Source organism: Tachyglossus aculeatus, chromosome 2 (assembly GCF_015852505.1).
Source record: "Tachyglossus aculeatus isolate mTacAcu1 chromosome 2, mTacAcu1.pri, whole genome shotgun sequence".
Taxonomy (NCBI): Eukaryota; Metazoa; Chordata; class Mammalia; order Monotremata; family Tachyglossidae; genus Tachyglossus; species Tachyglossus aculeatus.
This window is the reverse complement of record NC_052067.1, coordinates 99,899,039-99,925,040: the sequence shown is the minus strand read 5'-3', so window position 1 is coordinate 99,925,040 and position 26,002 is coordinate 99,899,039. Positions and strand designations below refer to the sequence as shown.

At 48.7% G+C, this 26,002-nt stretch overlaps 1 protein-coding gene across 2 annotated transcripts in view; it reads left to right on the top strand.

Annotated features, from left to right (window-relative positions):
* Nucleotides 1-26,002, top strand: part of DSE (dermatan sulfate epimerase) — a 59,178-nt gene that overhangs the window by 17,968 nt on the left and 15,208 nt on the right. The window contains exon 2 of one of the 2 annotated variants that reach the window (XM_038741776.1): nucleotides 13,320-13,788. In XM_038741776.1, the coding sequence (XP_038597704.1) occupies nucleotides 13,373-13,788 (416 nt within the window). In that variant the 5' untranslated portion in view covers nucleotides 13,320-13,372. Of the gene's footprint in view, nucleotides 1-13,319; nucleotides 13,789-26,002 lie in introns of those variants that run through there. The other variant, XM_038741781.1, reaches the window with a different exon arrangement.

Genomic DNA, 26,002 nt, shown 5'->3' with positions numbered 1-26,002 from the left:
ATTATTAAGCACTTACTGTCTGTCAAGCACTATTGAGTATGCTGGGATGGATACAGATGAATCAGGTCAGACACAGTCCCTCTCCCACATGGGGCTTAAAGTATAAGTGGGAAGGAGGACAGCTATTTAATCCCCATTTGACAGTTGAGAAAACTGAGGCACAGAGAAGTTAAGTAACTTGCCCAAGTCACACAGCAAGCAACTGGCAGAGAGGGAATTAGAACCCAGCTCCTCTGACTCTTAGACCTGTACTTCCTTCACGAGGCCATTCATGAAGGCAAATGTACCTTTGCTTCCTCTCGTCTCCCCTCAATCAGTTGGTCAATCAATGTTATTTATTGAGCGCTTCTTGGGTGCAGAGCACTGTACAAGGTACTTGGGAAAGTACAGTAGAGTTGGTTTTGTAGAAGTGGGGGAAGGCAGCCAGTAAAATATATTGCAGGTAGAAGCAACAGAGTATAAGGATTTGGCAAAGAGCCGGTTCCTTTGGAGGATGCCGGGAGACCCTTTTCCCAATGGTTTAGCAGAGGCCACGAGGCAAGGGTGATTCTCAGCTGGAGTGGGCAGCTCCCCCCTCAGTGGGGTTAAGAATCCTGAGTTCAGATCCCGGCCCAACCAGGAGTAACTAGGACAAGGGTCTGGCTTAAGCCACAGCCTGTGGGGTTGGGACCAACTGTCTAACAGGTCGCAGTCATCCTTGGGGATGAGAGAGCAATACAGCGTGATGCCAAAAGACGTCTTCAGGCCAAGTTGGGAAACGTCCACTTCCTCTCGAAGGCCTTCCTGGAATAATTTCCTTTCACCAGCCCCATTATGCTGCAACACATATAGTCCCTCGCTATTAATGCCGAGAGATTCCTGAATTTGAGTCTGTGGCCTCCTCCATTTTGGGACGGGTTTATTGAGAGCAAGGAAAGGACGGGCCTAGTAGAAAGATCACGGGCCTGGAATTCAGAGGACCTGGATTCTAATCCCGGCTCTGCCAAATGTTTTTCCAAATGTTAGCTTGTGTGACCTTGGGCAAGTCACTTAACTTCTCAGTTAAGTAAAATGGGGATTCAGTGCCTATTCTCCCTCTCACGTAAGTCTGTGAGCCCCTTGCAGGACAGGAACTGTGTCTGACCTAATTGACTTGCACCTACCCATCATCATCATCATCATCAATAGTATTTATTGAGCACTTACTATGTGCAGAGCACTGTACTAAGCGCTTGGGAAGTACAAATTGGCAACATAAAGAGACAGTCCCTACCCAACAGTGGGCTCACAGTCTAAAAGGGGGAGACAGAGAACAAAACCAAACATACTAACAAAATAAAATAAATAGGATAGATATGTACAAGTAAAATAAATAAATAAATAGAGTAATAAATATGTACAAACATATATACATATATACAGGTGCTGTGGGGAAGGGAAGGAGGTAAGATTGGGGGGATGGAGAAGGGGACGAGGGGGAGAGGAGCGAAGGGGCTCAGTCTGGGAAGGCCTCCTGGAGGAGGTGAGCTCTCAGCAGGGCCTTGAAGGGAGGAAGAGAGCTAGCTTGGCGGATGGGCAGAGGGAGGGCATTCCAGGCCCGGGGGAGGACGTGGGCCGGGGGACGATGGCGGGACAGGCGAGAACAAGTTACGGTGAGGAGATTAGCGGCGGAGGAGCGGAGGGTGCGGGGTGGGCTGTAGAAGGAGAGAAGGGAGGTGAGGTAGGAGGGGGCGAGGTGATGGACAGCCTTGAAGCCGAGGGTGAGGAGTTTCTGCCTGATGCGCAGATTGATTGGTAGCCACTGGAGATTTTTGAGGAGGGGAGTAACATGCCCAGAGCGTTTCTGGACAAAGATAATCCGGGCAGCAGCATGAAGTATGGATTGAAATGGAGAGAGACACGAGGATGGGAGATCAGAGAGAAGGCTGGTGCAGTAGTCCAGATGGGATAGGATGAGAGCTTGAACGAGCAGGGTAGCAGTTTGGATGGAGAGGAAAGGGCGGATCTTGGCAATGTTGTGAAGCTGAGACCGGCAGGTTTTGGTGACGGCTTGGATGTGAGGGGTGAAGGAGAGAGCGGAGTCGAGGATGACACCAAGGTTGTGGGCTTGTGAGATGGGAAGCGCTTAGAACAGTGTTGAACAGATTATAACATTTACCATAAAACATTCATTCATTCATTCAATCGTATTTATTGAGCGCTTACTGTGTGCAGAGCACTATACTAAGCACTTAGAACTGTACTAAGTGCTTGACAAAACTAAGGGTTGTGACTTTATTTCTTTGAACCATCCAGATGAGAAACAGCGTGGCTCAGTGGAAAGAGTCCGGGCTTTGGAGTCAGGTCATGGGTTCAAATTCCGGCTCCTCCAATTGTCCGCTGTGTGACTTTGGGCGAGTCACTTAACTTCTCTGTGCCTCAGTCACCTCATCTGTAAAATGGGGATGAAGACTGTGAGCCCCCCTTGGGACAACCTGATCACCTTGTAACCTCCTCAGTGCTTAGAACAGTGCTTTGCACATAGTGCTAAATAACTATTATTATTATTATTATTATTATTATTATGCCCGGAATAGTGCCCTGCCCACAGCAGGTGCTCAGTACAGTGCTCTGCACAGAGACAGGCACTCAGTCCAGGTCTGTATTTTCATTTATTTGATCCTCCCTCCAGCTCCCCAGAATTCTGACCCCAGAAGTGATAAGCCCCCGACCCCACACCCCCATCTCTTATGAGTCAGCCTGTGTCGCACTCATTTACCCCAGCTCCAGCTCTCAGCTTGCAGAGCACTGGCAATTGTTATCTCATCTTACCTCCTTCCTTTCCCACAGCACCTGTATATATGTATATATGTTTGTACATATTTATTACTCTATTTATTTATTTATTTTACTTGTACATATCTATTCTATTTATTTTATTTTGTTAGTATGTTTGGTTTTGTTCTCTGTCTCCCCCTTTTAGACTGTGAGCCCACTGTTGGGTAGGGACTGTCTCTTTATGTTGCCAATTTGTACTTCCCAAGCGCTTAGTACAGTGCTCTGCACACAGTAAGCACTCAATAAATACGATTGATTATCTCCCACATGCTTAGTATAGTACTCTGCACACAGTAAGTGCTCAACAAATATCTTTGCTTGCTTGATGGCTCTGGATTTTCTGGGAACACCCCACAAAACTAGCCCCTGAATGTCCTCCTCTCAATATGGGTCATTAAGCAGTGTCACCATGTGGGAAGCTTTCAGACTTGCCTACCAGGGGCCTTAGGGAGGGGGCTGGCTTAGTAATTGTAACAGCCAGGGCAAACAGCCTCCTACATAATAATAATAATAATAACAATAATAATTGCAGTATTAAGTGCTTACTATGTCCCAAGCACTGTACTAAGCACTGGAGTGGATACAAACAAATTGGGTTGGGCACAGTCCCTGTCCCACGTGATGCTCATACTCTTAATCCCCATTTTACAGACGAGGGAACTGAGGCACAGAGAAGTGAAGTGACTTGCCCAAGGCCACACAGCAGTCAAATGGTGGAGCTGGGATTAGAACCCATGACCTTCTGATTCCCAGGCCCGTGCTCCATCCACTATGCCAAGCCCCGTGTGGACAGGGATTGAGTCTGACCTGATCGATTTGTCTCTGGCAGTGTTTAAAACAGTGCTTGATACATAGTAAGCACTTAATAAATACCATAAATCGAAACCAGCCCCAGTGTGCAGGTGCACTGCCAGGACTGACCGACCTGTGTTTTGTTCCAAGGCCCAGGTCAGTGGACTAGTGGGCTAGTGATTGCAGTGCTGCCAACCAGAATAATCTCTTGACCCCGTAGTGTTTTTTGTTTGTTTTTTTCATGGTATTCGTTAAGGGCCTACTGTGTGCCAGCCACTGACTGGGGTAGATCACTGGGGTAGATACAAGCTAATCGGGTGGGACACAGTCCATATCCCACATGGGGCTCACAATCTTAATCCCCATTTTACAGATGAGGTTAATGAGGCACAAAGAAGTGAAGTGACTGCCCGAAGTCACACAGCAAAGTGGCGGAGGTGGGATTAGAATCCAGGTCTTTTGATTCCCAGGCCTGTGCTCTATCCACCGGACCACGCTGCTTCTCCTGCAGCAGTGACAAGCCCCGGGCCTTTTGTCCATTGCTTGCAGAGCCATCTGCAGTGTTTTGGGTTTTGTTTCTTCTAGACTGTGAGCCCACTGTTGGGTAGGGACCGTCTTTATATGTTGCCAACTTGTACTTCCCAAGCGCTTAGTACGGTGCTCTGCACACAGTAAGCACTCAATAAATACGATTGAATGAATGAATTTCCACTCTACAAAACTGTTGGCCTAGAATTTTCCACTACTACAAGTGTAGAGTTAGCACCAGGCTGCTTCTCTGCCCTATAGGGGCCACTTGCCTCGGACGCTGAGCAGAGGTTGATTCATTCATTCATTCGATCAATCGTATTTATTAAGCACTTATTCTGTGCAGAGCAGTATACTAAGTGCTTGGGAAAATACAATTACAGCAGGAAAGAGTGACAATCTCTGCCCACAACGAGCTCACAGTCTTAGAGGGGGAGTAGACAGACAGCAATATAAATAAATAAAATGACAGATACATACGTAAGTCCTGTGGGGCGGGGAAAGGAGGGAAGAGCAAAGGGAGCAAGTCAGGGTGATGCAGAAGGGAGTGGAAAATGAGGAAAAGTGAAGCTTAGTGTGGGAAGGTTGATGAGGCAGACACGACGCCAGAATGCACTCTTCCGAAGAGGCTCAGAGCCGTGTCTGGAGAAATGACTGTAGTCTAAGACATCCCAGCTGAAGTGGGTTGGAAAGCTCTGAGACTCTGCATCCAGGCTCAGAGAGGCCGTAGAACAAACCTCCTCCTCCTCATCATCATCATCAATTGTATTTATTGAGCACTTACTGTGTGCAGAGCACTGTACTAAGCGCTTGGGAAGTACAAGTTGGCAACATATAAAAGGATATACGGATATATATCCTTATCAACAGATGCCCCCTTCCTTACCACTAGCTTCTTGGGGTTTTACCCAGCAGTTGAACTGCCTTTTTAGCTTCAGTAAAATCCAGTCAATTTCATTTCTAATGCAGGATAGAAAGCCTCATGCCAAGGGTCCTGACTCCAAAGTCTCTAATGGGGCCACATGCCCAAGGGAGGGGTTCAGACTCCGAGAGTAACTGTTGGTCAGGACTGGAGTAGAGATGGGGGGAAAATAGGGTGGCTTGGGTAATTGCTTTGCCTTTGGGCACGGTGACAGCGATTTACCTAATAATTGTGGTATTTGTTAAAGCGCTTACTATGTGCCGGGAACTGTACTGGGGTAGATACAAGCAAATCAGGTTGGACACATTGTGGAATCTAGTGTCTGTCTCTCCCTCTAGACTGTGAGCTCATTGTGGGGAGGAAACGTATATACCATTTATGTTGTATTGTACTCTCCCAAGCGCTTACTACAATTCCCTGCACACAGTGAGCAGTCATATTTATTGAGCACTTACTCTTTGCAGTGCACTGTACTAAGTGTTTAGGAGAGTACAAAATAACAGTATAACAGAGGTGGTAGACACATTCCCTCCCCACAGTGAGCTTCCAGTCTAGAAGGGGATTCAGACATTAATATTAATAAATTATGGATATGTACGTAAGTGCTATGGGGTTGAGGGAGGGGTGAATAAAGGGAGCAAATCCAAGGGCAAGGGTGATGCAGAAGGGAGTGGGAGAAGAGGAAATGGGGCATCAGTCAGGGAAGGCCTCTTGGAAGAGATGTGCCTTCAAAAAGGCTTTGCAGGTGAGGAGAGTAATTGTCTGTCAGATATGACGAGGAAGGGCGTTCCAAGCCAGAAGCAGGACGTGGGTGAGAGGTTGGTGGTGAGATAGACGAGATAGAGGTACAGTGAGTAGGTTGGCAATTAGAGGAGCAAAGTGTGTGGGCTAGGTCGTAGTGGGAGAGCAGCGAGGCAAGGTAGAAGGCGGCAAGATGATTAACTGCTTTAAAGCCTATGGTAAGGAGTGTCTGTTTGATGCATAGGTGGATGAACAACCACTGGAGGTTCTTGAGGGATGGGGAAACGTGGCCTGAGCGTTTTTGTAGAAAAATGATCCGGCCAGCAGGGTAAACTATGGACTGGAGGGGGGAGAGACAGAAGGCAGGGAGGTCAACAAACAGGCTAATAGAGTAATCAAATAATTTACTCAATAAATACCATTGATGATGAAGATGATGATGATGATGGTGGAAGGGAGGCAGTGGTCAGAGTCTCCCCAGCCCGTGGAAGTGGAGAGGGTCTGTGGGGGTCTCCAGGCTACTGCAAGGTGAGCAGGCAGAGGGCACCCGAGGGAAACAGTAAGCGCCTAATAAATATGATTGATTGATTGATTGATTGGTTGATTGATCCTGCAAACAGGCTTACGATGATGGGGAGAGAGGGCTGGACTGTGAGCCCACTGTTGGGTAGGGACCGTCTCTATATGTTGCCAACTTGTACTTCCCAAGCGCTTAATACAGTGCTGTGCACAGAGTAAGCACTCAATAAATACGATTGATTGATTGATTGACTGACTGGGTATGGCCTCCAGCTGCCCCTGGGAGAGAGACGGTGGGCCCAGCTGGCAGCGGCAGTGGGTATTTGCTGGCTTACCCAGCTGGCGGACGAACTCCTAAGTGGGAACTCCGGCTGTCCGTCAGCAGTGGTTTTGCTCTGTGTGGGCGGTTGGGGGTTGTAATTGCAGTCTGGGTGTGTATGGATGGCATCGGGACACAGGGATTTGGCCAAAAATGACTGCTTTGGGGAGGTGATGTTTCTCCTTTCCAAACCGCAGCTTCTGGGTGAAATTTTACTTTTTTGTCTTCAAAAATACGAGCCCAACCCTATGGCCAAGGAGGGGTCTCAAATTCCTGGGTTTTCCCCTCCCACCCGATCCTCAGTCGGCGAGCCAGGGCCTCCGCATCTGGCCCTGGGGAAGCAGGCGGGAGCTTGTGGAAGCAGAATTCGTAGTGAATTCTCTAAGGGTCCTGGAGGCGGGTGGGGACTCCCAGCTGGTTTAGGGGCCCTGAGGTGTTTTACTGGCACGCGCACAGCATTGAGACTGGGGCTAGGCCTCGGGAAACATCTGGTGAGAGGTCCCCTGTGTTTGGCCGAGGGGCCGGAGTGAGAGGCGGGGTGCCTCGTCAGAGTCCTGGGCTCGCTGCCGCCTTCTGCTTGAGGGAGAAGGAGGAAGTGTTTGAAATTGCTCCTCCCAGTGACGCGTGGATCTCCCCAGAGACAGGAAGCCGAGTTCCTCTGAATATCTATTTATAGCCGTCGTGTGGCTCAAAGGCCCCTCTGCCGACTCCACGATTGTATCCGTGACTGCCTCCGAGAGGCTGTGTCTAGCATAGTCACACACTGTGCCTGCCCAGGGGAACATCGTGCGCTTCGCCCGATGCTGCTCAGACACCAAGATGCTGTTGAAGGGCAGCGGTCACTCTGGGGCTGGCCAGGTTTGGAATTTAGAGGAGACATGGGGAATGATGCATCCCACTACTGACGTGCTGTGAGCTTTTTTTATATATAGTATTTGGTAAGCGCTTATTATGTACCAGGAACTGTACCAAACTCTGGGGTAGATATATGCTAATCAGGTTGGACACGGTCCAAGTCCCACAAGGGTCTTGGATCTTTAATCCCTTCTAGACTGTGAGCCCCTTCTAGACTGTGAGCCCACTGTTTTGTAGGGACCGTCTCTATATGCTGCCAACTTGTACTTCCCAAGCACTTAGTACAGTGCTCTGCACACAGTAAGCGCTCAATAAATACGATTGATTGATTTAATCCCCACTTTACACATAAGGTGATTGAGGCACAGAGAAGTTAACGTATCCAAAGTCACACAGCAGACAAGTGATGGAGTCGGGGTTAGAACCCAGGTCCTCTGGTTCCCAGTGCTTGTTCCACTAGGCCATGCCTAGTTGAATTGTTTTTGCAGTAGTGGTGATGGTTTGCACACTGAGTCGTCTGCACTCTCTCACTCAGTCCCCGGGCCCTCAATCCCCCTGCCGGGGAAGTGTGTACAACGTGCCAAGCATTGTAATAAGCGCTGTGGTAGATGCTAGGTAATTAGGTCAGTATAGTCCCTGTCCTACATGGGGCTCATAAACCAAGTGGGAAGGAAAACAGGTATTGAATCCCCATTTTCCAGATGAAGAAAGTGAGGCACCTAGAATTTAAGTGACTTGCTCAAGGTCACACAGAAGGCAAGTGGCAGAGCATGAATTAGAACTCAGATCCTCTGACTCCCACTGACCTTGTAGTCCTGCGACCAAATACTTCTGGAAAGCCTCATCAGCAGGGACACTTCATTGCCTTCACCCATTTCGGTAGTGTGCCTTCGAAAGATGAAATCCTGGACCTCACATCTTTCTCCTTCTTTATCTCCTGCTTGGCTAGGATGAAATGTGCAGCTGAACGGAAGGCAGGCATATCTGTCCAGTATCTACTCAGTTCCGCCTGCAGCCTGGGAGGACAGGGCAGAGCTACAGAAGGGGACAAGGAGGCTACCAGGGAGGTGGGAGGGATGGCGCTTCTGTTCGAGGAGACACCCAAAGTGTCTGAACCTTACAGTCTGGACAGATTCAGGCTGAGGGGACAGAATTGGACTTTCCAGAATTGGGAAAGGGGTTGGATGGGAGAGGGTGTGTTCTTCCCTAAATCCCACCCCTCCAAGAAGAGAGGAACCCACTGGAAACACCAGCAGAGTATAGAGGTGCTTGGATCTAGGAAGAAGCAGACTGGATCCCTGGAGAAGAAGTTAAGGATAGAGAGGGGAGAGTTAAGGGTGTTGGATGGTCCATCCCTAACCATGACAACGGGGAGGCCCAGGGAGACGACCAACACATGGCTCCTATAAGCATCCTGGTGGCGCTGTCGAAGACATAGTCATTCATTTGTTCATTCATTCAACCATATGTACTGAGCATTTACTTTGTGCAGAGCACTGTACTAAGCACTTGGGAGAGTACGATTCAACAATAAACAGACACATTTCCTGCCCACAATGAGCTTCTGGACTGGATGGATGGTGGGGTGACCAGTTGGGGAGTGAGTGACGCTTGGGGCTGATGTTCTTAACTCGCAAGTCAGTCAATCAGTCGTATTTATTGAGCACTTACTCTGTGCAGAGCCCTGTACTAAGCACTTGGGAGAGTACAGTATAACAGTAAATGGACACATTGCCTACCCACAATGAGCTAACAATCTAGAGGACTGCAAGTCAAGGTCCGCAGGTCCGACCCAGGCCATGGAGGGCTTCCCCCGGTTAAGGCAGTGGGCAGCTGCAGGGCACCCTGTGGGGCTGCCATAAAGGTGTCTGAGTCTTGGTACCTTTCCTGCTGTGGACAACGGGGCTTGGAGACCTCAGCCACTGTCCAGTTTGGGAGGGGCGCTTCTGCCATCCACGCCCTGCGTAGCCATTACAAACTTCTGCTGGGAATTTCCACAAAACTATCTTGCCCTGGTCTGCTTTAGCTAACCTTTCCCCTCGAAAGAATGTGAGGAATGTCCCCTTTCCCCCCACCCCCCACCCCCCCCCGGGGGTCCTGGAGGCTAGCTGGATTCCAGATGTGGGGCTGAGCAGCCTGGAGTCTCAGGGATGCTACCCTGAAGTGGTTTTCCCTGGGACCTGTGGAGTAGGGGGCTTCTCCAGCAGGCGCTGAGTCAGTCAGACTGTCTAGCCAGCGAAAGACCAGGCCTAAGCTTTGGCTTCACTTGCCAAATGGCTCTAAAGTCCCCTCTGCAGACTGACCAAAGAGAAGGACTAGAATGTGAGAGGAAACAGGACACCCCTCTGCATGCAGCAGAATGCACCCCAGGTCCCAGAATAACCCTCTTGCCTTCTGCATCCAGCTGTTCGCCTCAACCAGGGTCTCCATCTTGGCCTCCCTCCCGTGGGTGCTGGGTGCGACAGTGTAGGGAGCAGGCCGGGACCAGTCAGTCGGCCAGTCATATTTATTGAGCGCTTACTGTGTGCAGAGTACCATAATAAGCGCTCGGGGGAGTACATTATAACAGACACATTTCCCTGCCCACGATGAGCTTGCAATCTAGAGGACCAGTGTTTACAGAGATTCAGGGGTGTGCTACCCCTCTGCACATACCCATCCTTGCCTCTTCCCTAGTCAGTCAATGGTATTTGTTGAGTGCCTACTCTGTGCGAACCATGGCACTAAATACTTGGGAGAGTACAAAAGGATGGGTAGACTTGATTCCTATCCTCAATGAGCTTACGCTATAGCAGGGGAAATAGACATTAAAATAAATTACAGTTGGGGTAAGTGCTTAGAGGGTGCATAAGTGAGGCAGTAGGGATGGAAAATGGAGTGAGATGAGCGATTAGTCAGGGAAGTCTTCCTGGAGAAGATGTGATTTTAATAATAATTTTTAATGGTATTTGTTAAGCCCTTACTATGTGCCATCGTCATCGTCAATCGTATTTATTGAGCACTTACTGTGTGCTGAACACTGTACTAAGCGCTTGGGAAGTACAAGTTGGCAACATATAGAGACAGTCCCTACCCAACAGTGGGCTCACAGTCTAAAAGGGGGAGACAGAGAACAAAACCAAACATACTAACAAAATAAAATAAATAGGATAGATATGTAGAAGTAAAATAAATAAATAAATAAGGGGCAGATACAAGATCATCAAGTTGGAAACAGTCCCTGTTCCACATAGGGCTCACAGTCATTCATTTCTTCTTTCATCATTCAGTCGCATTTATTGAGTGCTTACTGTGTGCAGGGAAATGTAGTAAGCACTTAAGAGAGTACAATATAACAGACACATTCCCTGCCCACAGTGATACACTCTGGGGGAGACAGACATTAATATAAATAAATAAATTACATATATGTACATAAGTGCTGTAGGGCTGAGAGTGGGAATGAATAAAGGGAGCAAGTCAAGGAGATGCAGAAGGGAGTGGGAGAAGAGGAAAGGAGGGATTAGTCAGAGAAGACCTCTTGGAGGAGATGTGCCTTCGGTAAGGCTTTGAAGAGGGGTGGAATGGTGTTCCAGGCCAGAGGTAGGACATGGGCAAGAGTTCAGTGGCGAGATAGACACGATTGAGGTTCAGTGAGAAGGTTAGCATTTGAGTGAAGTGTGTGGGCTGGGTTGTAGTAGGAGAGTAGCAAGTTGAGGTAGGAGGCGACAAAGTGATACAGCAGTGGATGGGCCACCACTGGAGTTTCTTGAGGAGGGGGGAAACATAGCCTGAACGTTTTTTGTAGGAAAACGATCCAGGCAGCAGAGTGAAGTATGAACTAGAGTGGGGAGAGACGGGAGGCTGGGAAGTCTTCAAGGAGGCTGGTAGAGTAATCAAGGAGGGATAGGGTAAGTGATTGGATTAACATGGTAGCAGTTTGGATGGAGAGGAATGGGCAGATTTTAGCGATGTTGTAAAGGTGGAACTGACAGGATTTAGTGATGAATTGAATATGTGGGTTGAATGAGAGAGAGGAGTCAAGGACGACACCAAGGTTAATGGGCTTGTGAAACAGGAAGGATGGTGATGCCATCTACAGTGATAGGAAAGTTATGGGGAAGACAGGGTTTGGAGTACAAGATAAGAAGTTCTGTTTTAGACGTTAAGTTCGAGGTGATGGGAGGATATGCAAGTAGAGCTGTCTTGAAGGCAGGAGGAAATGCAAGACTGCAGAGAGGGAGAGAGATTAGGGCTGCAGATGTAATTTGGGTATCATTCGCATGGGGTGGTAGTTGAAGCCACGTGAGTGAATGAGTTTTCCGAGGGAGTGGGTATAGATGAAGAATAGAAGGGGACCCAGAACTGAACCTTGAGGGACACTCATAGTTAGGGGATGATAGGCAGAGGAGGAATCCGTGAAGGAGACTGAGAATGAACGCTAGAGAAATGAGGAGAACCAGGAGAGGACAGTGTAAGTGAAGCCAAGGTTGGATAATGTTTACAGGAGAAGGGGGTGGTCGACAGTGCCAAAGGCAGCTGAGAGGCTGAGGAGGATTAGGATGGACTAGAGGCCGTTGGATTTGGCAAGAAGGAGAAGAAATGTTAATCCCCATTTTACAGATGAGAAAACTGAGACACAGAGTAGCAAAGTGACTTGCCCAAGGTCACATAGCAGAAAAGTGACCTTTGTAAAGCATCAAGGCGTAATCGGTAGAGCATGGGCCTGGGGGTCAGAAGGTCATGGGCTCTAATTCTGGCTTCCGCCACATGTCTGCTGTGACCTTGGGCAAGAAACTTCACTTCTCTGTGCCTCAGTTACCTCATGTACAAACAATAATAATAATAATGACATTTATTAAGCTCTTACTATGTGCAAAGCACTGTTCTAAGCTCTGGGGAGGTTACAAGATGATCAGGCTGTCCCACAGGGGACTCACAATCTTAATCCCCATTTTACAGATGAGGTAACTGAGGCACAGAGAAGTTAAGTGACTTGCCCAAAGTCACAGCTGACAATTGGCGGAGCCGGGGTTTGAACCCATGACCTCTGACTCCAAAGCCCGTGCTCTTTCCACGGGCTGTGACTGTGAGCCCCACATGGGACAGGGACTGTGTCCAACCTGATTTTCTTGTGTCCACCCCAGCACTTAGTACAGTGCTTGGCACATAGAAAGTGCTGAACGAGATACTATTATTATTATTATTGTTCTTCTTATTATTATTAAATGGTTGAGCTGGGATTAGATTGAAGCAGCCTGTGACTAGCTGCTGCTCACAGCTGCATCTTCCACTTAGTGGGCCCTGATCTCTGCACCCCAGCGAGGTGGCGGTCCCTGCCAGGGCAACAGGAATGCTGGCCAGGTCACAGTTTCAGGACCCTCGAGGAAAGTGTGGGGAGGCAGCAGAGAGAAGCTCTTCTCACCCCCATCTCAGAGGGCATTAGAGAAGCAGGCTGGCTTTCGTGGATAGAGCACGGGCCTGGGATTCAGAAGGACCTGGGTTCTAAATGTCTAAAAGAAGCGAAGCAACGTGGCCTAACTCAAGCCTTGGGAGTCAGATGACCTGGGTTCTAATCTCTGAGAAGCAGCACAGCTTAGTGGATAGAGCATGGCCCTGGGAATCAGAAGGACCTAATCTAATGTAATCTGCCACTTGTCTGCTAAGAGAGCTTGGACAAGTCACTTGACTTTTCTGGACCTCAGTTTCCTCATCTATAAAATGGAGATTGAGTGTGAGTGCCTACTGTGAGCAGAGCACTGGTTGGGGAGGAGGGCAGGGCTTAATCAGGACCCGATGGCATTTCAATCCCCATGGGAACCTGCTCCTGGCACTAATCCACCCTCTCCTGTTGGTCTCTCCCCGCAGGACCTTTGGAAGATGGTCAGGCTGCCCAGGCGCCTCGGAGATCTCATGTCACGATGAAGGCTCCCCCCCGGGGGGCTCCCAGGGTAATCCTCCTCCACTTGGTCTGCTCTGTGGCGGCCTATGCCACCGGTGTCCGCCCCAACGCCACGGTCCCCTTTGCCCACGCCAACTACGACGGCCACCCCATGCTCTACTTCTCCAGGCGCGAGGTGGAGGCCCTGCGGCTGCAGGCGGCCGGCACCCACCGGCACATCGCGGCTCGCCTGGCGGAGGCGGCCCAGACCATGCTGGCCAACCCCCTGGAGTACCTGCCCCCCTGGGACCCCCGGGACTTCAGCGCACGCTGGAACGAGATCTACGGCAACAACCTAGGCGCCCTGGCCATGTTCTGCATCCTGAACCCTGACCACAGAGAGGCCCACGAGATGGCCAAGGAGTACATGGAGAGGATGGCGGCGCAGCCTAGTTGGTAGATTTTGGGTCTTTGTGTTCTTACTGCAACCCCCTGGGGCCCTGGCAGGGAACTGGGAAGGGGCTGGGGCCCGGGGAGGGAAGACCGAGGGTACCGGCGAAGAAGGACTCGGTTAGCATTAACCAAGTGATGGCACATATTAGCCCTCACTATGGGCCAAGCATTGTGCTTAGCACTGGGATAGATACAAAGTAGTCAATCAATCAGTCGTATTTATTGAGCGCTTACAATGGGCAGAGCACTGTACTAAGTGCTTGGGGGAGTACAGTATTAGCGGACACATTCCCTACCTGTAACAAGCTTACGGTCTAGAGAGGGAGACAGATATTACTATGAATGTCATTTATAATATATAATTTAAAGATATGCACATTAAGTGCTGTGGGGTTGGGGCAAATAGCCAATGTCCAGAGGTCACAGATTGAATTGCTTAGGTGACGCAGAAGGGAGAGTGAGCCAGGGAAAAGAGGGCTTTGGAGACAAAGAGAAGGTGTTTTGGGAGAGATGAGACCTTAGCAATGCTTTGAAAGTTGGGAGAGTGATAGTCTGGTGAATATGGAGGGGGAGGGAGATCCAGGCTAGGGGGAGGATGTGGGAAAGGGGTTGGAAGTGAGTAAGGCGAGGATGGGGCAGAGTGAGTAAACTGGCACTAGAGGAGCAGAGTATGTGGGTTGGGCTGTAGTAGCAGATTAGTGAGGTGAGGTAGGATGAGACAAGCTGATTGAGTCCTTTAAAGCCAATGGTAAGGAGTTTCTGTTTGATGTGAGGGTGAGTGGGCAGCCCTCTGAGGTTCTTGAGAGGGGAGGGACATGAACTGAATGTTTTTGTTGCTATGATTCATGCCACCGAGTGACGTGTGGATTGGAGTGGGGAGAGAAAGGAAGCCGGGAGGTCAGCAAGGAGTCAGATGCAATAGTCAAGGCAGGATAGAAAGAATAAGTATTTGGATTAGCTTGGTAGCAGTTTGGATGGAGAGGAAAGGGTGGATTTGGGCAATCTTGTGACGGTAGAACCGATACGATTTGGTGGCACATTGAATACATGGGTGGAATGAGAGAGATGAGTCAAGAACAACGCCAAGTTTTGGGCATGGGAGGTAGGGTAGGTAGTGGTGTTGTCTACAATGATGAGAACAACCAAGGGAAGGATAGGGTTTGGGTGGGAAGTGCTATAATCACGCCGTAGAATCTGAGACTCTGCCAGCTCTGGGCAGGCTGCCCCCGGTTACGAACCGTGCAGACCTCCCCAGTGGCCATTGCTGGGGACTCAGTCATCCTGCTCTCTAGCTTGGGTGAGCTTGGCCCCCACAGGATCAGGAGGGAAAAGGATGGCCCGGGTGGGTAGAAGACCCCCACCTTTTCCCACGGATCCTGATGTCTCAGTCCCATGGCGACGAGGGGCCCGGCTCCTGAATGAAGCGAGGGAAGAAGTTGCAAGGAGTTGAGCACATTGTAGCTGAAGGGGCCCACCTCGCCTTGGAGTAAAGAGCTCTATTTCCACCTCACTTCACCAAAACTCACTTCCCCAAGGACAGCACCAGCCAAGTTGGACACAGTCCATGTCCCACTTGGGACTCATAGTCCCTTTTCCCATTTTACAGGTGAGGGAACTGAGGCACAGAGAACTGAAGTGATTTGCCCAAGGTCATACAGCGGACAAGTGGCAGAACCAGGATTAGAACCCAGGTCCTTCTGACTCCCAGGCCTATGCTGTGTCCACTAGGCCACGTTGCATCTGTGCTTCACACTGCTTACTGTGTGTAGAACACTGTACTAAGCGTTTGGGAGAGTACCATACAACAGAGTTGTAGACACGTCTCCTGCCCACAGTGAGCTAAAAATCTAAAGGAAAGTCACTGTTGACCACCTCCTACTCCTAGAAACATTTCCCAACCTTGGCTTCATGGACACTGTCCTCTCCTGGTTCTCCTTATATCTCCCTGGCCGCTCATTCTCAGTCTCTTTGACAGGCCCCTCCTCTGCCTCCCACCACCTAACTGTGGGAGTTTCTCAAGGTTCAGTTCTTGGGTCCCCTTCTGTTCTCCATCTACAACCCTCCTTGGAGAACTCATTCATTCTCATGGCTTCAACTACCATCTCGTTGCAGATGATTCCCAAATCTACATCTCCAGCCATGATTTCTCTCCTCTGCAGTCTTGGATTTCCTCCTGTCTTCATGATATCTCTACTTGGATATCCCATCAACACCAAACTTAACATGTCCAGAACAGAACTTCTCGTATTTCCACCCAGACCCTGTCCTCCCCTTGACTCTTCTGTCACTGTAGACAGCACCACCAACTTTGGCATCATCCTTGACTCATCTCTTGCAATCAGCGTAGCTCAGTGGAAAGAGCACAGGCTTTGGAGTCAGAGGTCATGGGTTCAAATCCCGGCTCCGCCAATTGTCAGCTGTGTGACTTTGGGCTAGTCACTTCACTTCTCTGTGCCTCAATTCCCTCATCTGTACAATGGGGATTAAGACTGTGAGCCCTACGTGGGACAACCTGATCACCTTGTATCCCCCCCAGCGCTTAGAACAATGCTTTGCACATAATAAGCGCTTAACAAATACCATCATCATTATTATTATTTTTATTATTATTTAACCCACATTTTCAGTCTGTCACCGAATCCTGTCAGTCCAACCTCCACAACAGTACTAAAATCCACTCTTTACTCTCCATCCAAACTGCTACCACACTGATCTAAGCACCTGTCCTATCCCGCCTTTGATTATTGCATCAGCCACCTGGCTGACCTCCTTGCCTCCTGTCTCTCCCCACTCCAGTCCATACCTCCCTCTTCTGCCCAGATCGTTTTTCTACAAAACCATTCAGTCCATGTTTCCCCACTCCTCAAGAACCTCCAGTGGCTGCCCATCCATCTCTGCATCAAACAGAAACTCCTAAACATAGGCTTTAAAGCATTCAATCACCTTGCCCTCTCCTACCTCAGCTCCCTCATTTCCTACTACAACCCAGCCCAAACACTTCACTCCTCTAATGGCAACCTACCCTCTGTACCTTTTTCTCATCTATCTTACTGCCGACCCCTCAACCCACATCCTGCTTCTGGCCTGTACCACCCTCCCTCTTCATATCTGACAATCACTCTCCCCTCTTTCAAACCTTATTGCCGGCATATCTCCACCAAGAGGCCTTCCCTGACTAAGCCCTCTCTCTCACTCCCTTCTGTGATGGCCTTGCACTTGGAATTGCACTCTTTGTTCACCCCTCCCTCAGCCACACAGCACTTATGTACATGTCTGTGATTCATTTATATTAATGTCTGTAATGTATTTATTAGGCTGTAAACTCATTGTGGGCAGAGAACGTTATCTCCCAACTCTGTTACTTTTGTACTCTCCACTTAATATAATGCCCTGCCCACAGTAAGCTCTCAGTAAATACGATTGATGTGATTGATATCATCCCCATTTTACAGATGAGGTATCTGAGGCACAGAGAAGTAAAGTGACTTGCCCAAATTACATAACAGGCAAGTGGCAGAGCCGGGATTAGAACCAGTTCCTCTGAGTCCCAGGCCCAGGCTCGCTCCAATGGGCCTCCTGCTCTGCACAGGTGACTTGGAGGATTTTCTGAAGCCCCATGAAGGGGGGTATGTGCCAGAGAGGTCATCCCAGAGTCAGAGCACTGGCGCTCAGGCTGTGGGCCCCGCCGTCTGGAAGATTGTGGGGGCTCTGGTTTCAAGGGGCAGCAGGCCAACTCGTGAAGGGCCAGGCAGTCAGGAGGCGGGGCAGCAGACTCTGGGTGGACTGGGCCAGCCCGCGGGCATCCTTCCAGGACACAAGGGCCACCACGGACAGAGATTTTCAACTGGCATGGCGTGGGGGGGTTGGGGGGAATGCTGGAATAATAATAGTAATAATAATGATTATGGTATTTGTTAAGCACTTGCTATAATCACTGAGGTAGATACAATATAAGCAGATCTATAATTTATTTATTTGTATTGATGTCTGTCTTCCCCCTCTGGACTGTAAGCTCACTGTGGGCAGGGAATATGTCTGCTTATTGTTGTATTGTACTTTCCTAAACGCTTAGTACAGTGCTCTGCTTACAGTAAGCGCTCAATAAGAGAAGCAGCATGGCATAGTGGATAGAGCATGGGCCTGGGAGTCTTGAAGTCATAGATTCTAATCCTGGCCCCACCACTTGTCTGCTGTGTGACCTTGAACAAGACACTTTACTTCTCTGTGCCTCGGTTGCCTCATCTGTAAATGGGGGCTGAGACTGTGAGCCCCGAGGGACGGGGACTGTGTCCAACCTGATTTGCTTGTATCTACCCCAGCACTTAGTAAAGTGTCTGGCACCTAATAAGCTCTTAACAAATGCCATAATTGTTATTATTGTCATTATTATTACTCATTTCAACCTCTCACTCTCTAATGGCCCCTTCCTTTCTTCTTTCAAACCTACTCAATCAATCAATCAGCGGTATTCATTGAGTGCTCAAGTTTCCCCTCCACCTCCTCCAAACCTATCTCTCTGTTCCCCTCCCTGTCCAAACTCCAGGACTGGTCACTTTCTACCTGCTGCCTTTATTTCCTCTCTGCCAATTATCTTCTTTTTTTAAAATGGTATTTGTTAAGTGTTTACTATGTTTCAGGCACTGTACTAAGCATTGGGGTAGATAGAAGCTAATCAGTTGGACACAGTCCTTGTCCCCAGTGGGGCTCACAGTCTTAATCCCCATTTTACAGTTTAATCCCCATTAATCTTAATCCCCATTTTACAAGGTCACTGAGGCACAGAGAAATGGAATGACTTGCCCAAGATCACACAGCAGAGCCAGGATTAGATCTCATATACTTCTAACTTCCAGGCCTGCGCTGTATCCACTAGGCATTTCCCTCCACCTCAAGCAAAAACTCAATCAGCTTCGCGGCTCATTCCCAACTTTCCTGCCTTATATGTTTGTTCTCTTCACCTTCTACTTTTTTTTAATGGTACTTGTTAAGGAAGTGCTTACTGTGTGCCAGGGCAACGTTTCAAGCAGATGCAAGGTAATCAGTTTGGACACAGTCTATGTCCCCTGTGGAGCTCACAGTCTTGATTCCCATTTTACCCTGAGGCACAGAGAAGTGAAGTGACTTAACCAAAGGTCACACAGCAGACAAGTGGCAGAGCCAGGACTAGAGCCCAGATCCTTCTGAATCCCAGGCCCATGCTCTATCCATTAGATCACACTGCCTCTCAATTTTATTACTCTGCAGAGCACTCTCTTCATTCCTCCCAAGTTCATCTTCTTCCTGAATCCCTTTCTTAACTCTTCCATCTTCCTCCCTAGGTTTATGCTGTTTCCTCCAGCCGGAAACTCCCCCGCCAACCCCCAAAATTCAGTAGAAGTAGGCCCTCCTTTTATTCAATGCCCTTTTAAAAATCCCACTTCCTCCAACAAGCCTTCCACAATTAATTCCCAGTAGCCCAAGTTATATAAACACATCAGTCACCTCTAGCTGCCTGGTCTCTTCATTCCCACCCTCACCCCTCCTCGGGCCTGTGACCAGCCCTCAGAGCTTCCAAGTAGCTGCAAAGACCCAAAACAGAGTGTTTCTGACCCGATTTGCCCTTCTCTGCCTGCTCAACCCCCCATCCTGCCTGTACCCCAAAAGTCTCTTGAGTTCTCAGCCCTCCTTCATAATGAATCCTGGGCCACTGGGTGCAGCACTGTGAATCAGAGTACAGCTGCCAGCCCATTGCTGCCTGAAACCATTCCCTAAAATGTCAGTTTCTGTACATTTCTCTTCTCTCCTCCGCCCCAGTTCCTGGAAATCTGAACATGGTGCTGTATTGCCCTGCCTGAGGGACAGGGAGGGTGGGGAGGGGTAGCTCCCCTCCCCCACATCCCCTCTCCTGCATCCCCTTCTACTAGAGGTCCTAGAGGAGTTGTAACTGGGCTGAGTCATTTCTACCCTTCATTTGTAATACTTTTTTTGTTTGTGAATCAGAGCATAAATCAGTGAGAAAAGCAGTGACATCACTGCTGCCTCAGGGGCTATGAGTGTTGGAAAATCAGGAAAGCATTACCTGAGGGAAAGAGAGGCAATTTGGATGTGGGGCCCTGAGCCGTTGGAGTTTTTTGCAAAGCTGCCGTTCTGTGGATTTCAGGCCTGTAGGGCAGGAGGAAGGAGGCAATGACCCGAAAAGGACATTCTTAAGCACACTAAGGGACAATTGTGACAGCATCATCAGGATTGACTGAGCACCGCCATGTGCCCAGCAGGGTACTGGGTGCCCACTTTGTGCAGAGCACTGCACTGAACACTCACTGTGTTGAGAACACTCTTCTGGTTATCCTCTGGATACTCAGTAGAATACTTTCCACACCCTAGTGACTGTAGCAGCATCTGGAAGGGAAAACATTTTAGACGACGATGATGGTATTTGTTAAGCGCTTACTATGTGTCAAGTTCTTTTCTAAGCCATGGGGTAGATACAAGCTAATCAGGTTGGAAACCATCTATGCCCCACATGGGGTTCACAGTTTTTATCCCCATTTTACGGGCGAGGTAACAGGCACAGAGAATTTAAGTGACTCGTCCAAGGTCACAGCCAAAAAGTGGCAGTGCCGAGATTAGAACCCAGGGCCATCTGGCTCCCAGGCCCGGGCTCTATCCACTAGACCATGCTGTCACTGTGGTAGAGTCATGGTGACCCCTCCTTTAGATTCCTTGGAGTCCCTGCTTTGCCGTATTTCACCCCTTCACCCACCAAAAAATAGTGTGTGGGGATTTTCTAGGTTTCTAAACTGTAAGCTTCTCCTTTAGACTGTAAGCTACTTGTGGGCAGGGATTGTGTCTACCTACTCTGTTAGATTGTTCTCTCCAAGCACTTGGTACAGTAAGTCCTCAATAAATGTCATTGATTGATTCATTGATTCTGGATAGAGGAGACCAGGGTAACCACTTACCTCTGATTAGTCTGGAGGGAAGGGATCATGGGAGAGAGATGAGCCAGGAGATGCAGGGCCCTGGAACAGGACAGTGAAGGCAGAGAAGGGGAGGTCAGGAAAGATTGCACTGACTGTTCTGGGCGAGAAGAAATAATAATGATAATGATAATAATTATAATAGTGGTATTTGCTAAGCGCTTACTATGTGTCAAGCCCTGTTCATAGCGCTGAGGTAGATACAAGCTAATCTGGTTGAACACAGTCCCTGTCCCACATGGGGTTCCCAGTCTTAATCCCCATTTTAGAAATGAAGTAACCTAGGTCCAGAGAAATTAAGTGAGTTACCGAGGTCACAAAGCAGACAAGTGGTGAAGCTGCGATTAGAACCTAGATCCTTCTGACTCTCAGGCTCATGCTCTATCCACTAGGCCATGCTGCTTCCCATATTAGGCCATGCTTCTTCCCATAATAATAATAATCACTGTAGTATTTGTTTAACACTTTCTGTGTGCCAAGTGCTGTAGTAAACACTGGGATAGCTACACTACATACAGATCAAAGTCTTTTTCCTACATGGGACTCAAAGTCTAAGGGAGGGTAGAGAACAAGTAGTTTTCCCAATATACAGACGAGAAACTGAGGCCCAAAGAAGTGCAGTGACTTGCCCAGTTTCACACAGCAAACCTGTGGCAGAGCCAGGATTAGAACCCAGGTTCCGTGACTTCCAAGCCTCGGGCCCTTCTTTCCACTAGGCTGCAGATTTGGGAGTTGAGAAAAGAAGAGGGAAGGGAGTCTGAGGAGTTTTCTCCAGACTCTGGACTCTCCTCTGGAGGAATCACGGGGAGAGGAGGCTGCAGTGCTGGAGAGAAATGCCCCTTGTCCTGCCCCCCCAGGACTCCAAGTAGTTTTGCTGTCCAGCCACGACGGAATAGAAACGGACACCCCAAGTTCCGGTTAGCCCACTGAGTAGCAGCATGACCGGCAGCACCTTGCTAAGTCGTACTCTCTCAAGCACTTAGTAATGGTGGTATTTGTTAAGCGCTTACTATGTGCCAAGCACTGTTCTAAGCACTGGGGTAGATATAAGGTAATCAGGTTGTCCCACATGGGGCTCACAGTCTTAATCCCCATTTTACAGATGAGGAAACTGAGGCCCAGAGAAGTTAAGTGACTTGCCCAAAGTCACACAGCAGACAAGTGGCAAAGTCAGGATTAGAACCCATGACCTCTGACTTCCAAGCCCAGGATCTTTCCACTGAGCACGCTTTATCTGCAGTGCTTTGCACACCGTAAGTACTCAATAAATATGATTGGATGAATGAATACTTGGACTTCCTTATTAGTAATAATAATAATAATGGTAGTTATTATAATTATTATTATGGTATTTGGTAAGCGCTTACTATATGCCAGGCACTGTATTAAGCAGTGGGGTAGAGACAAATTGGGTTGGACACAGTCCCTGTCATTCATTCAATTGTATTTATTGAGCGCTTTAAATTCACCAATATATTAGTTCACCGCTATGATGAAGCCCCAGTAACCCTCGTAAGCCACTATTTCAAGCACGGAGAAGCACAATGAGATGCCAGCATCAAGGGTAGAGAGGGTGGACAGGGTTATTCCAATCTGTAAATGGTTTGCAGGGAACTGAGTATGGATACTCAAAACTGCACTTGGGCAGTGTGGAATTGACAAGTGAAATCCTCTGATGATTGAATTCTATTTTCCTCAGTTCAGGGGACATTTGGTGCCTCGTGTCTCCCAGCTCCACTTTGAAATTTTTAAATAGCAAAGGATGCTGCTGTTGCAGGAGAGGCTGATCTTTCTGCTGGACCTATCCATCCTCATCATCCCTGTCTCCTCCTCCTCTTACTTCTCTCCTCCTCATGGTAATATTAATAGATAATATTTATTCAGCACTTACAGTGTGCTAAGATATAATTCATCCAGGTTAGACACAGGCCCTGTCCCATATGGGACTCAAAGTCTAATGGACCGCAAAAATAGGTATTGAATCCCCATTTTACTAATGAAGAAACTGAGTCAAAGAGAAGTCAAGTGACTTGCCCTAGGTCACACAGCAGGCAAATGGTGGAGCTGGGATGAGAACCCAGTTCTCCTGAGCCCCAGGCTTGTGTTCTTTCCATTGGGCCACACTGCTTCCTCTCATGAAGCGTTGTGGATCTGGAGCATGCTTTACGTTCAGAGCATTTTGGACTGAAGCACACTCTGCATTTGGAGCATTTTGGAAGTGGAACCCTTTGCGCTTGGAACATTTTGGAGCTGTAATGCTATGGTGCTTGGACTATGAATCTGTAGCACCCTGTGCACTCGGCCTTGTGCTCTCAACCTGCATGGATGGAGAGGCTCAGCCCGTGCCATCGGGGAGTTGACCTTCTCTGACTTCACAGGGAAGTGGTTCCGCTTTTGGAGCTGCTCTGGCCTGGGTCTGCAGGGACCCAAAGCTGCCTTGTGGTGAAGGAAGAGGCCCTCCGAGATTTGCTGAGCTACCTTGTGGTGAAGGAAGAGGCCCTCTGAGATTTTCTGAGCTAAAAACTCACTCGTCTCCCTCTGCCAGGCAGGCTGAGACTCAGGCATCAACCTGGGTGTGACAGCTGCTGCAATGGCAGTGGGGGGAGCATCCCAGCCTTCCAGGGGTCTCTGCTTCTTCTCTTGCCACCTCCTTGCCTGCCCCCAACCCTCTAGCAATTATTCAGTCAGTCTCTCAAACAATGGTACTGTTTGAGTGCTTGCTGTGTGCAGAGCAGGGAATCTGTCTGTTATATTGTACTCTCCCAAGCGCTTCGTACAGTGCTCTGCACACAGTAAGCGTGCAATCAATACCATTGACTGACTGACTGACTAAGCACTTGGGAGAGTAGATTACAGTACAATTGGTAGACATGCTTCCTGTCCACAACAGGCGTACGGTCTAGAGGGGAAGAGAGGCATTGAAATAAATTAAGGATAGGGAAATAAGCAGAGAATAAGGATGTGGACATAAGTGCTGTGGGGCTGGGGGTGGAGTGGATAGATCAAAGTGTTTAAGAACAGTGCTTGGCACATAGCAAGCACTTAACAAATGCCATCATTATTATTTAAGGGATACTGATACAGTGTAATGACAATAAAGGGGGAAGAACTAATAATATGGAGAGGCGAGAGGTTAGCCATTGAAGGCTTCTTGGAAGAGATATGATTTTAGGAGGTCTTTGAAGTTGGGGTATATGGAGGAGGGGAGATGTGAGCAAGGGGCTTACAGCAAGAGAAACGGTATTGAGGTACAGTAATTAGGTTGGCATTAGCAGAGCAAAGTCTATGGGCTGGGTTGAAGTAGGATCCATCAATCAATCAAATGTATTTATTGAGCATTTACTGGGTGCAGAGCACTGTACCAAAGTCTTGGATGAGTACAGTATAAGAGTTGGTAGACATTATGCCTGCCCATAATGAGCTTATGGTTTAGTAGGAGACCAATGAGGTAAGGTAGGAGAGGGAGTAGCATGGCCTAGTGGAAAGAGCACGGACCTGGGAGTTGAAAGACCTACGTTCTATTCCTGGCCCCGCCACTTGTTTGCTGTGCGACCTTAAGGCCAGTCATTTCTCTGTGCCTCAGTTCCCTCATCTGCAAAATTAAGTTTCAATACCTGTCCTCCCTCCACCTAGACTGTGAGCCCCCTGTGGAACCTGATAATCTTGTATCTACCCCAGCACTTAGTACAGTGCTTGACACATAGTAACCGCTTAACAAATACCATTATTATCATTATTATTATTATTCCTGATTGAATGTTTTAAAGCCAGTGGTAAGGAGATCTATTTGATGGGGAAGTGGATGGGCAACCACTGGAGGTTCTTGAGGAGTGGGGAAACATGGGCTGAACTGTTTTGAAGAAAAATGATCTGGGCAGCAAAGGGAAGTATGGACTGAAGTGGGGAGAGACAGGAGGCAGGGGGGTCAGCAAGGAGGCTGATGCAGTAATGAAGGTGGAGTAGGATAAGTTGTTGGATCAGCGGGGTTGCAGTTTGAATAGTGAAGAAGGGGCTGATTGTAGAGCATCTGTATCATGGGAAGCCAGGCCTCCCCACCCAGACTGCTACCCTGCTCGCTAACTCAAACCCGGGCCTGCTTGTAGCGGATCCCCCTGGCATTGTGCTGATGGTGGATCACTTGGGCCCTGCCCTCACCAGGGATTTGCCCTGCGCTGTCCATGGCCCGGCCCAAGCTGGGAATAGTTAACAGGTCATGTCCCCTGGAGGCATGAATGCTGCCAACCAGTGGGTTGACCAGCTCCCAGGAAGGGCCCAGTGAGTTCCACCGTGTGTGGACAGCCCTGGTGACAAGAATAGATTCCCCTGCCCCACCACACTGGCCTCTTCAACACTTTCCCACCAACTGATGTGAGAGGCTCTTCCTCCTGGAGACAGACGTGGAAAGAGCACAGGCCTGGCAGGCAGAGAGGCTCTGCCACTTGCCTGCTGGGTGACCTCGGGCAAATCACTTCACTTCTGTGCCTCACTTCCCTCATCTGCAAAATGGGGCTTCAATGCCTATTATCCCTCCTAACTGGACTCTGAGCCCCATGTGGGATCTGATTATCTTGTAACAATAATAATAACTGTGGTATTTGTTAACCTCATATTGTGTGTCAGGCATTGTACTAAGCACTGGGGTGGATACAAGTAATTTGGGTTGAACATAGTCCCTGTCCCACAAGGGGCTCCCAGTCTCAGTCCCCATTTTACAGCTGAGGTAACTGAGGCACAGATCTACTTTAGCGCTTAGTCATCGTGCTTGGTACATAGTAAGCACTTAATAAACACTATTATTATTATTGCTATTATTATAAATATTATTATTCCGGGAGGGCGAGAGCATGGGACCAGTGCCCCTGGAGACAGCCGATCCCTGCCCCTGTCCCCGTGCCTGTCCCTTGACCTGTGCCTACCCGGGTTATTCTATCCAGTATACACACCAATTCTGCCAATGCACTGTCCCCTGCCCAAAAAAGCTTCCGGTTCCTCTCTGCTGCCAGAAGAGAGAAAGTTCATCCTATAATCTTCTTGTCAGAAATGTTTGAAAGCTAGAGGAATGGAAGAGGAGAGGCTGGCTCTGTGCCCTCCTAGAACCCATGATTCTGCCCTGCCTTTTTTTTTTATAAATGGTATTTGTTAAGCACTTACTCTGTGTCGGGCATTGTGTTAAGCACTGGGGTAGGTATGAGTTTATCAGATTGGCCCCAGACCGTGGCCCAAATGGGGTCTTAATCCCCACTTAAAGGTAACAGAAC